The sequence below is a fragment of the Penicillium digitatum genome, chromosome 3 (genome assembly GCF_016767815.1).
Source record: "Penicillium digitatum chromosome 3, complete sequence".
In the NCBI taxonomy this organism is placed as follows: domain Eukaryota; kingdom Fungi; phylum Ascomycota; class Eurotiomycetes; order Eurotiales; family Aspergillaceae; genus Penicillium; species Penicillium digitatum.
The window spans coordinates 2,593,757-2,606,434 of NC_089386.1; the positions used below are offsets into that span (position 1 = coordinate 2,593,757).

The 12,678-nt window shown below is 45.9% G+C and overlaps 2 protein-coding genes across 2 annotated transcripts; both read right to left on the reverse strand.

The window, feature by feature from the left end:
- Positions 1–791: 791 nt before the first annotated feature.
- Positions 792–2,861, reverse strand: Pdw03_8478 (thiamine biosynthesis protein (Thi-4), putative; the record flags this gene model as incomplete). The annotated part of the gene is made up of 9 exons (XM_066101981.1): positions 792–919; positions 976–1,191; positions 1,251–1,355; positions 1,408–1,477; positions 1,538–1,688; positions 1,747–2,291; positions 2,342–2,424; positions 2,486–2,667; positions 2,809–2,861. The coding sequence occupies 9 exons, from the start codon at positions 2,859–2,861 to the stop codon at positions 792–794; spliced, it is 1,533 nt and encodes a 510-aa protein (XP_065957064.1).
- A 271-nt stretch (positions 2,862–3,132) lies between these two features.
- On the reverse strand, positions 3,133–7,733 carry Pdw03_8479 (DNA polymerase; the record flags this gene model as incomplete). The annotated part of the gene is made up of 5 exons (XM_014678131.1): positions 3,133–4,113; positions 4,167–4,907; positions 4,967–5,524; positions 5,573–7,288; positions 7,347–7,733. 5 exons carry the CDS (start codon positions 7,731–7,733, stop codon positions 3,133–3,135), a joined length of 4,383 nt encoding a protein of 1,460 aa, XP_014533617.1.
- Between the last annotated feature and the right edge of the window lie 4,945 nt (positions 7,734–12,678).

Below are 12,678 nucleotides of genomic sequence, written 5' to 3' on the forward strand. Positions count from 1 at the left end.
TTTGAGTCTGCGAAAGAGTGATTTGAAAAGAAGAAAGAGGGTATTGGAATGTGAGAACAGGAGTGGGAAGGGAGAAGGATGAAGGAAGGACGATTTCACAACAAAAGGTAGGAAAAGGTCGGGAACTTGAAGGGAAAGGGAAGGAGAAGAAAAAATAAAAAAAACTTGCCAGGGGAGGCGCGAGCAAAAATTAGATTAGGCTTAGCGTTCTCTTTGTATTTTTCTATCATCACATGACCACAGGCCTGGATCAGGCACTTTTTCCAACCGCCTGCTTAAACAGGACTAGTGGGGTACTTGCCACTTTCATCCTTCGTATCTATCTCGCCTTTGATTGGTCGCTGTTATCAACTTCAGGCAGAAAATTTAGGAAAATTTTAAGATTTGCGCCAGGCATCGATGGTCCATGGACATAAGGGGGGCAAACATTAGAAGATGGCGACAAGGCTCTTGGTGAATATAGCACGAGTGGCGATAAACTTGGATGGAAGGCAATGTGACGGATTTTCGAGATTCCTCGATCGAGGAGAGGCAAATATGGGAGATTTGGGAAAAACTCACCTGCGTATACGTGATAACATTAAACGCCGAATTCATTGGATAATTAGAGATCATTCAGGAAGCAAATATACACAGCTTATTATTAATATGTAGCAGTATTTTTCTTTCTCAATGTACTTATAACAAGGTAAAGTTATGTACAAATAAGCAAGCTGCAGCATTGGAGTTATAAGATCAAACGAGGAACAATCCTCGTGATAGGTGTAGGTAGCAGACTAGGATTTCTAAATCTATTGCCCTGTACCTCCAAGACCCATATCCCAAAAACGAATCTCCAATTCCGTAGCCCGAACAAAGATTTTGATCAGCTCTTCCATGCGGCTAGGTGATACGTGTTGCATGTGGTCCTCCAGCAATGCTATGACACGGCAATCAATGAGATGTTCCACTTGTTCTTCATTATCGGGGACTTACCTGAACCTAATTGTACAGCCTGTGTGTAGTCGTCGGCAACATAATTCTCGATCCATTTCCAGTAAGTGTTTCCCTCCCGAAGAGTGTTTTCTCCCGCGTGCAGCCGTTTTGCGATGGTTCCATATCCAATCAAGCACGGTGCGAGGGCCATTTGGAGAGCTAGCCAGTCCTCCGATTGGCCTACATCCAAAATATATCGGCCGTATGCGGTGCAAGCTTTACATAATGAGATTAGCCACACCTATCGAATTCACAACGAAGCACAACCGGCTTACCGATCGTTTCGGGTGTATTTTCCATCTCCTGCTTGGAAAGGCCAAAGGAGGCGCAGTAGTCGATGTGCAATGCCATTTCCCGCTGGATGTGGAGAACAATCTTGGCTGACTGGAGTCATTGTGTTAGATTGGCATTGAAAATAAGTCTGGCGAGTACTTGCCGCAGCTATTGAATCCATGCTCGTAGCCTTGTATGACGCAAGTGCATTGCTTCGGGCAAATTGTACCTGAAAGATGAAAATTGATGAGTTGACTGTCTTCTCCTAACCGAATTGAAGAATTTTCACCAGGTAGCGATAATCTTGCACAAGGTACGCCTTGAAGCGTTCAATAGGTAGCGTGCCCTGGCCCAAGCCTTCGACAAACTCATGGTGGGTGAACTGCCGCCATACTTGCTGCACATCTTGGCGGTCCAAAATGTACTCAAGGAAATGGCCACTAAACAACATACCGTTAGGACGAAGAAAATCAAAAGTCGAGGTGATGGGTCACATACGGCGCAAAGGGCATAGTGTAAGTGGAGTGGAAATGATTGATCGGCCCACTCCCTTTACCTAGGTCAATGCTTGTCTTTATACCTACCTCAACAAATTGCACGGCGCTGCGGACCGCTCTGATCATATCCTTTCCAGAAGCCAAGTTTGCAGCAATGGCTGAAGCAAGTGAGCAGCCCGTGCCGTGTGTGTTCTTGGATAACAAGAACTTTGTCTCGAATAAGGTGATCGTCGTTCCATCAAAGAGGACATCCACCACCAAAGCTCCTTTTTTCGGCTCTGGAGATGTCTTGTAGTCTTTCGTCAAAGGAAGGTGACCTCCCTTGAGGAGAACCGCCTTGGGGCCCAATGAGCAAATCTTCTTAGCAAGCTCAACCATTCCTTCTAGGTCTTTCGGTTCGGAAGTCTTTGTTCCAGCATCTTTTAATAACAGAAGGGCCTCGGGAATGTTTGGCGTTATAATTGTGGCCAGAGGAAGTAGCTTCGTCCGTAGTTCCTTAACTGCTTTTTCAGGTAGCAACTGGGAGCCACTAGTGGAGACCATAACCTTTTGATGCTCGTTAGAGTGGAGTTTTGAGAACAGGTAATTGAGCATACCGGATCCAGAACGATAACAGGGACTTTGTGAGCTTGCAGCGTTTCTGCAATGACATCAATGGTCTCAGCAGATGAGAGCATACCTAGGGGATCATTAGTTTTACACAAAAAGAAAGGACGAATCATGAGATTCAAAGCGCTAACCCAGTTTGACTACATCTGCACCCACATCTTCAAGTCCAGCATTGATCTGCTTTCTCACAAATTCCGAGGGCACGACAAAGATGTCTTGCACACCAAGTGTATTTTGTGCCGTCAATCCAGTGGTGGCAGTGAGAGCATAGCATCCATGGGCTGCAAGAACCCTTTGGTCAGCCTCAAGACCACTGAAAGTGTTAGAAATTTCATCTAGAATCAGGATATAGCGCAAAATAGGGTATACAAGGTCAATTATCGCTTTGGGTGTAAGCTCGTGGGGTGCGGCTTTTTCCCTAGCCGGTGTTGCGGGGTGAAATGTTTGAACTTACGCTCCACCTGAGCTATCTGACCCTGCAATGACCAAAATCCTTTTGAGAGACATGATTGCAAGAGCTAATCAGCAAATGAGCAAGAAGATCTACTCTGCACCAACGATCAAGCTAAAGTTGAGATTGGCGGAGTGGGGTGGCCGGAGAATTGGGGGGGGGGGGGGTTCACGATAAGAAGATAAGAAATATCAGAAATACTCGAGACATTTGTGAAGACCCTCAAATGCATACGCAAATCGATTTGATCATAACCATCCTAACTTTCAAAGACCCCACTATCCTTGGGTATTTACAAATATCCAAAACCATACGCCACCGGGGCATCTATTGTAACATGAAGCGGAAGAGACTATCCATCTCAACCCATTGGCGACCACACTTCTTCAGGTAGCTGTCCACCACCCCCTTGATCGTGCCGAATCTTGTGCGGTTGAACTCTGCGAGGGCGGCAACACTGTCCTTCTTTTCTCCAGTCTCTTTCTCGGCAGCGACCTTAGCTTTCTCGACATCCCACAGACCAGAAAAGTACAGAAGCTGGTTGTATATCTCCTTCTCCGAGTATTCGTACGACATGCGGCCTAGACAACCTTCTGCACGACCTCGGGGACCCAAGCAGCGATGTCCGTAAACGCTGATCTGCCGTGTGCGGTTGCCACATGATGAATCATCGCATACCAGCCAGCCTTCGTAGTATCGTGTGGTCTGTTCGCGGATCTGGTGCTCCAGTTGCGCGACAATTGTCATGACTGGAAAGATTTTCTGGCAGCTCTGGTTCGGACAAACGATTCCGTGAGCAGTGCACATGTGCGATGAAGCGACCATGCCCTCATACACAGACTGTTCTTTGCAGTATCGGCATCTGAGGGACAGCCGCGTGGAATTGGCAAACCGAACCGAGTCCGGGATCTGCGACTCAAGCGGGGTGACCTCGGCGTTTTGCTGATTGCTGGAGCTAGAGGTATTGATCTGATATTTGCGAGTATCAAGCCCCAAGCACTCGGCGAGACGGACGGCATCGGTACCAGGGATTGGGGCGCAGAGACGCTCAACAGGAGGGAAGATCTGCTTGAGAATGTAGAATTCAACATCTGGCTTAAGCCCCGAATCGGATTTGAGTACATCCTGCGGGCTATATGATCGCTTCGCAGGAGGCAGAGATGAGGTTTCCGAGTCTCCGTTGGTCACAATATATGAGATGACATCGTTCGGTCTAACCGTCTTGCCCCGGGCAATTTCGCGGAGAGCAACTTGTGCTGGTGGCAAGCTTTCTTTATTAGGGTACTCCTGAGGTCGTTTTGAAAGTTTCTGATGGAGAGTTAGCCATATGATCCAGAAAAATCCTCGGATTCATCACATACAGTGTAAATCACGTATTTCTGCACAGGGATTGTGTATTCCTTCATCCTCTCTGCAAGCTCACGCAGGTACTCATGAATCTTGTTGAGCACGACTTCCTGGTCTTCACCGGACAGAATTTCGTTAAGCAACTTCGATGATACCTCCTTTGAGAGTGCACAGTATTCACGACGCTTCATATCAAGACCCTTGACCTCCAGTTTTTCCACATACTTACCATCCACCTCGGTAAGATTGACAGCAGCATACTTCTTCTTGGCATGAAGTAGCAGCCGACGGAAAATGTTGTCGATATCAATTTCGAGAAGTCGGTAACGTTCGTTGACCGACTTCTTGAACTCTTCGCCCACCTTGATGGCGTCGCTCATGTTGTCCATATTCGTGTTGATCATAACCGAATCGGTGTCACCATAAATCACTCGCAATTGTTGACTTTCAGCCAATTCCTTGGTGTTTCTTAGAATCTCACGTCCCTTGAAGGTGGTGAGCATTGCCAGAGGTCGAGCGTAGAATCGACTCTGCGTGTATCCCAAGCATCCGTACATGGAATTGGCAGTCAGCTTCAAGGCCAATTGTTTTGTGTCCCAGATGGCGAGTTGTTCGGGTGTGGCACGCTTGTCTTTCATCAACTTCTTCACTTCGCGTCGACGACTAACCAAGGTCGCGATCAGCCGAGGTAGGACACCTTGTTCTTGGTCAGAGGAGGGGACGTCTGGCACATTTTCTTCATTCTCATTCTCGGCCTAGTTGGACATGTTAGAACAAACGAAATGAGACGAGGGCTTGGTTTGAGTCAATTTACCATAGCTGTTCGGTCCACTGTTGTGAAGCAGATGTTGTATTCCTGGATGATACTGGGATACAGACTGTTGAAGTCCATGACAAGGACGAAGCGGTCGTAAAGACCCGTTTCGGGCTCGAAAACAAGGCCACCCTTGTATTTGTCCTTCTTTTTCTTGTCAACCGCCTCGTCATCGTCGCCATCTTGCATTTTATCCTCTGTCTTCTGAAGACGAGATGAATACTTGTCTGGACAAATGTATTTGTTGCGATGGAACTCATGTAGCAGAATGTACTCGTTTCGCTCGGCACGCGTACCGCTAAGTGTGCGTGCCCACGAATTGCCAGCGGTGTTGGTCAGGACCTTGGTGAGCGGCAGCATCTGAAGACGTAGAACTAATGCCGCAATGAAGTATGTATCTGTGTCGCAATGATTGACAAAATTCATGAGACCTTCTTTGGTGGTTGCCCAGGTCTTCAATGCTGCTTCAGCATCTAGTTCCTGGCGTACGTTGCCCTGGCCGAGATACAGTTGACACATCTCAGTCAAACTCCACGACTGACACTTCGTCATGAGAGACTAGTAGCAGTCAGTATTGTCATATACCCACTTTGAAGGGAAAATTACCTTCCCCATGTCGTTTGCAACATCGCACATCAATCTTCCAGCAATCAGCTGCCTTTCGGCGAAGAAGTTGCCACCTTTGTTGAAATTCTTTGGCCAATCTCCACGCCTGAGTCGGCCAATACGATGCCATCCAGGTGTCTTTTTTTCACGCATTCGGCTAAGTAGAATGCCCAGGTCGACGTCCTGCAACTGATGGCCCATTACCACATCAGGGTCCATCTTCTCAAACATGGCCAGGAACTTGCTGAGCAAGAACTGTTCGCTTTTTTCGAGAATAACAGTTCCCCGCTGGCTTCGTGCTTCGGCTTCGAAATGCATTGGGTATGAAGCGCCGGCAGGGCGCATTACGGTGAATGTCTTGCACGGAAGCTTCTCGGGGGGAGTGTTATCAGTTAGAGACACGTCTTCATACACCCGGGCACTCGCTATCAGGATCTCCTGCTTGTTCTCCTTGGCATTGAGCTGGGTACGGAAAGAAAGACTCATTAAGGTCAAAGGTGGAGCATCCAGGTTCTCGGAATCTGGGACCAGGCTGATGAGTGCTGGTTTGGCGGCCCGGCATTCGAACTTGCACCAAGATGCGTTGGTCACGGCAGCAAAGTCGGCCTGGTCGACTCTGAGCCAGCAAGGGCCCATTATATTTTTCCAGAGAACAAATTGTTCAAAAAGAGAGGTATTAGTGCCGAAAACGTTCGAGAAGGTCTCTCCCTTGGTTTCCATAGGCAGGGCAGCCTTATCATAGGGGTAGAGTAATTTGAGATATTCTGCTTCCTTTGGAACCCCGGGAATTTCAAATGCGTACTTTCTTTCGCAAGGTTTCATTTTGTGCATGCCAACCTTGAGCTTTGACATCATCTCGTCGACTTCTGAGTAAACGTCTTGCATGTCAACCTCCTCTTCAGTCGGTCGTCCGTGCCTGTGTCGATATTCACGCGGAAGGAAATAAAGCTTTCGCAGGATATTGTCAACCTTAACAAATGCACTAGTGAAGGATCCATTCTGCTTGTTCTTCACTTTTCCGAACAGACACAGGCTGCCATTGACTTCCGTATAGTCCAGCCAAAATATGCGCAGACTTCCGTCGTCTTCGACAACATCTTGAGCGCGCAGCTTCCCAAAAGATCGCGTTTCCGGGGCTGGACTGCTGAGAACGTTCAATTTGCTCCTTACATCATTCCAAGAAGCATCCATTACTTCCGGCATAGATTTAACTGGAGATGAGCTTGCTGGTGTAGGATCTGTGTCATGCTTGATCTTCGGGGGCGGCCGACTCCCGGTCATGTTGATGGTTTTCGATTTGAGGGTGGAGTCTCCAGTGACTTCTGCGACGTCCATGAGGTCAACATCATCGTCTTCTGGCTCTTCAGCCTTGACCAGTACAGTGTTCCTCCGCTCCACTGCTTTACTGATTGGAGATGATGGCAGGACATCACTCATGGGAACATCGTCATCGTCCGGCATCGATAAAGGGCCGTCATCAAGATCGTCAGAGTGGAGTGCTTGGTCCTTCTTTGGTGATCTTGGGAGGTCATTCTCATCTCTTGTGTGAAGCTTCTCGCGGTGACGCTCAGACAAGGGCGGGGAGAGAACGCGAACTTTGCGTCGGGCCTCAGACTTGACAATATTTCGTGTCGGGGCGTGGTTCAATACGACGTTGGTGTCGACCTTTCCAAGGAGATCTGCCATGAATGCATCGTCCTCGGCAGTAGCAGCAAGCTTGTAATCCCGATTGTTAAAACGAGAGGTTTGATTCCTGTGACCAAAAAGCACTCACCTTGGGCTTGGGAGCAGAAGCCGCAGCCTGTCCTTTGTTGAAGTACTTGGATATACCATTGTTCATTTTCTCCTTTCGCTGTTGTTCCTCTTCCCTCTTTCGCTTAGCAGCCTTACCTCGTGTGGGTAGTTCGTCACTCTCGTCGCTGTCGTATTCTACTGTTTGTTCGTTCCATACTTCCCGGCCATCGTCCGCGTAACCGGCGCCGTTATCATCGACAACAAAATCATCCTGATCAAGACGGTTTCGGATAACCTTTTTGTAACCGTCATCATCAACCTCGTCGTAGATGTCGCCCTGGTCCTCGACCTCGTATGTGGAAATTCTTTTCTTTCCTGAGGCACGAAGGGCCCTCAGCTCGGCCAATCTTTCGCGAGCCGTAGGCATGATGGTTTTTTCAGAGACCACTACCCATTAAATAGAAGTAGGTGTGTCGAGGATAGTAGATCAGATCTAGGATTGTTGTGGGGACAGGGAAGATGAAAGGCGTGTCGCGCAATCCATCCAGGCACGCGAACACCAACGCGTTGGGTCGCGTTTGCCAGTGAGATTACATCAGCAAGCTAATTAAGTGTTTCTGCCTCAGGTGCAAATTATTATTATATAAGCTTTGTGGTGCCTCAGGCAACGTTACAACCTGAGATCAGGCGATCTTTTCGTGCCCTAATGAGATTCTATGCTGATTCTCACGAGATGGGCTCTAACTTTGAGATTGAGCAGAGTCACTTAACACAATTTTTTGGCATCAGTGATTTAATTTTCTTAATTTATGCAACGCAAACAAATCTTCTATCGATGTAATAGTTAGGCACCACACATGACTCGGGTAGAGGCATCTTAACCAAGATGTTTAAAATGGCCTGAAAGCCCAAAAAGTTCGAAAAGGGACAAATTTTACTTCTTCGGGGGCTGGTCCAGTTGTTCTGCGCATAATTACATAGTACTACATATGATGAAGAACTAGACTACCAGTACCAGTAATACGAGCCCAGTGTCTAGGGCGATCAGCAATATATATACAGACGCATAGCGATTCAACTATGTAGAGATTATGTTACACCTATTGGTTGGTATTGATGGGTGATGGCGAATTTGAGAAACATTTACAGTAAAATCTCTCAATTTGTGATTCATGTGAAAGTAGGCACCAAGACTACGATGCTCAGAGACCGCGACGCTGACAATCTACACCTCGGCTTCCTTCTGTTGTAGTGGTCAATTCCCAGGTGATGTGGGGTGTCCACGTTTTCTAGATGGTCGTTCTTAAGGTCGCTACCCCGGCGATGTGAAGTTTCAAGCCCCATTTGCTTGTATGAACTATGCTTTGTTAGAAAATTTCAAGCCGCGGCTGGGCCGTTTACCACTTCCCTTTTCTAGCTTTTCTTTTATTTTCTCTCTCTCCTTTATGGCATATCTAATTTTGGGTTGACATGACACTTTTCACTTCGTTTGTCTTCTGTCCCCGGAACGTGTTCTACGTTTTAGCCAACAGAACCTTTTCATTCAAGGCTTCATACCATGCTGGTGAGGTTTAAATGATTATTTCAATATAATGCTTTGTGGTTTGTTTTCTATGTGCTAGAAGTGTTGCCTCTACCCATAAAATCATAGTTTGTTTGCCAGTTGCATCAACAAACTGTGAGCCCCCAAGAGCACAGCACGAGTTGCGAGAAACAGGTTATTGGAGAGGACGTTGGTAAGCCTTTCCCCTTACAGCATGCTTTTAACATTCTAATTGATCTCTTTAAGATTTGTAATCTTTTTCTCTCGCTCACTGGCTGTCATGAATGTCGTCTTCGCCTGTCGCACAGACGAACTAATGAGATGCCCCCCAGAATACTGCCAGCGCGCTCTTACGAGATAGTGAGTTCATGGAAAGGATATTTTTAAGTACCATATCTCTCAGCATGTGACTGTGACTTGCCATGACAGAATACAATTGAATCTCATTGCAGGGCTTCCCTCAACACCGTCACCAATTTCCCAGCACCAGCCACTACTCCCTGCAAACGTGGCAGACGTGCATCTATGGCGGATGGATTTGCACTTTGCATCTGAACAAGGTGAGCAGCTATGGATTATTATGATACTCTTTGGGAGCACGAGAGCTCTTTTTGTTGTGCTGTCGTAGGTGATGACCTCGGGCGAAAGTCGAATCTAAGAACACGCCGTGACATTTGTCGATCTGAAACAGAATCAAACAGCAGAACCTTATCTATTACAGCGTTTCTATCAGACATATGAATAGGTTGGCTAATCCCTTCACCAATACATCTAGGGTTTTATGCCTCTATGGCGAGGTATAAATCGAGCCTCAAATTCGGCAAATATTGTGGCAAAAACTTTCTGAATCATCAGTGCTGGAAGCTGAGATGCACATCTGACACAAGACAAAAATGATTTCCCCAATTGGTGATTTGGTGATCAACAATACTATATCAGTGGACCGATTCCGCCAGCAAGTGGGAAGTAACCAGTATCAACCCGATCGACACGCGCACGTACAACGATATCACAATCTTGAAAACCTGCAATTTCATTTGGTGTTCGGAACATGAAACTCGCAAACGATGGCCACTCGAGGTACAGAGGCCAATGGACCAAGAGCAAACAGTGGATGGAACTGAAAAGATCAAGCTGATCTGGGTCCAGGCAAAAGAGCATTTGGTTTAATGACTCAAGAATTCGTACTACGGAACAACGTTCGAATATTCTGGCTAACTATTAAGAAACCTAGGTATGTATTCCATGTTTTCTTACTCAACACAAACTTCCATGAATTGTGAAAGCTCGAAAGCGCATTTCAAGATGAGAAAATCGCAAATTGAAAGTGATCGTCGCCAGTCCCAAGTGACTAGGCCTCTGAGCACACTGAAAGCCGAAAACCGAAAGGAAATTTGATATGATGCAAGACAAAAGCTATCTTCATTCTCTGGCTAGTCTTAGGGCCTTGTTCTGTTTTTTTTTCTATTTTTTTTTTCAGGAAGTTCCCGCTGACAATCTCAAGGTATTCTAGGTTTCCACTCTGGATACCAAGGCACGATTCTCCTTCCAACCCCACGAGCGCAATCGATATCTGGTGCCACAGAAAGCACGTTATATGATGAGAAGGCTGTAGACCACCGAAGCCAATGATTCATGTGATAGGGTTTGGAGAACACATGATGAAAAAGCGAAAAGAACAACTTGTCTTATTGACAGATCATGCAGCTCCTTTAAACTTGCTACCTTGGTTTCCTTTTGTTTCACACTCGAGATATCTAAGTACTCCCATTTTCACTCTCAGGTGTGATTTTCCATGATTCTAATGGATCTCTAGCAACATGTCATCAATCATCTGAAATTCCAGATGATGAGGACTACAATTTGGAGCTGACCCTGATTTCCTGAAGGCCAAAAAACACAAATAAAGGTGAAATGGGACATCGGTACGTGCTGAAATAACAGATCACTCGATCTTCATGATTGAGTCGTCCGTTACTGTGGCCTAATTTCAAATCAATTCTTGTGCACACATCTAGATCAAAGACCTTTCTGTCTTTTACTGTTCTAGACATACATATGTATGACTTGATCCAAATACCCCCGGACTCTAAAGACTAGTGTACAGCGCATTTGAAAGCTCACAAGTAACACCTTGAACATTCATGGCTTTCAGCGGCCCGAGGGGCTATAATAGTTTGTCCGAGGCGCGCCATGTCAAAAGATTGATCCAGACCAAACCGTTCGCAACTCTGTTCACTTGTTCTATCTCAAATCCTTGCGTTGATGTGCAGCTCTTTGACTGAGATCGGAACAAAGGTCAAGATACCAATATCCGCGTATGACCTAACTCCCCTCCTGTTGATTTGGAGCTTCTCCACTAATCGTTCTAAGGTATTCCTTTCGATTGCCAATTTTCTATCCAGGCTGACTTGGCACAACCTTCGATCATCCAAGAATTATTGAAGCCCGCAAAATGATGATAGTCTTTTAACTATCTTATTACAAAGAGCCACCTAGTCTACTATCTCTATGTGGATTTTGAGGATGAACCCTAAAAAGAACAATCTGATGTGAGGCCATAGGAGTCATACAAAGCCAAACAAGAGAACGTTTTCCCAATTTACACCCAGACTCATGACATATGTTTGGATCGGATCTCTGTCGCTGACTTTTCCAATTATTTAGTTAGGTTTCGCACTTCCTACTCCCCTGACACGACACCAGTCGTGCAGTGACTATAGGTACTTAAATGAAAAAGACTTAAATCTCGTTGATGACGGTTTTAACGCTTTTTCCATTTGGTATGCTTTGGCAAAGCAACGAATAGAGAAAGCAAACCTGATGCGAAGAGCTTGAGGCTCACGGATATGGAGGTTTGATTAAGCGAGGTACATCCGCACTCTCCCAAGGCTTTTATACTGACGTTTTAGATCGAAAAAAGCGCGCTTTAAGAATCGTTGATACAAAAGGCGAGAAGTAAATTTATCATTCCCCTGATCACCAATCAGGACCTTTCAGAGACTTATTCCTAAGTTCATACTTGGGTGAGACCAACGCTTAAACTTCAGTTGAGGTCGAAAATTATCAAGGCAAGTTTTCCATTCCAACGTTTTCCGTATCTTAATCATGAGATTCGGGAGGATCTTCCTATGTGGATATACCTCCAAAATACCTCCAATATTCCCAACGTATGACATTTAAGCCGCTATTTCGAGGATGGCTACGCATTGAAAGGGATTCCAAAGAAAAAAAGACACAAACATCTGATACGAGTGAAGCTTTCACTACAAGGATTATTTCCTCGAAGGATAGGTCCACAATTTCGCTATATTTATGGCTGCAGTGGAGTTTTATCTTGGATGAGAACATGACTATGGCTTCAGGTATGACTGAACAAAGAGAGAGAAAGTTTTTCCATTCCCCTTGATTTTTTTTTAATTGCTACTTATGAGCCTTGTGATGAACTCACCTCGAATGGGTGGATCGATATCAGGTGGGCGAGCCACGAAACTCATACATGATGACTGTTGGGCTCAATCTAGTGCCTATGCATAGGCATGGGCATAAATGAAAAAAAAAACAACACCATCTGATACGAAGGCTCCGATAACATAGGGTTGATCAAGAAAGGTACGTTGGCAATTCCCCTACGCAGTGGTGATGGCTGAGCCTCATGGGATTCTGGATATCCCGAGTGGTTGAGCCTTGAAGCTCTCAAATGATGACTTAAAAGTTCTTGTTCCGTCCGAGTGACCATGCATCGGCAGAGTGATCGATGAAAGAGAAATCAAAATTTTCTGATGGGAATTGAATACAAGGTCTCAACCACAGAGGGTTGAACAGAAAA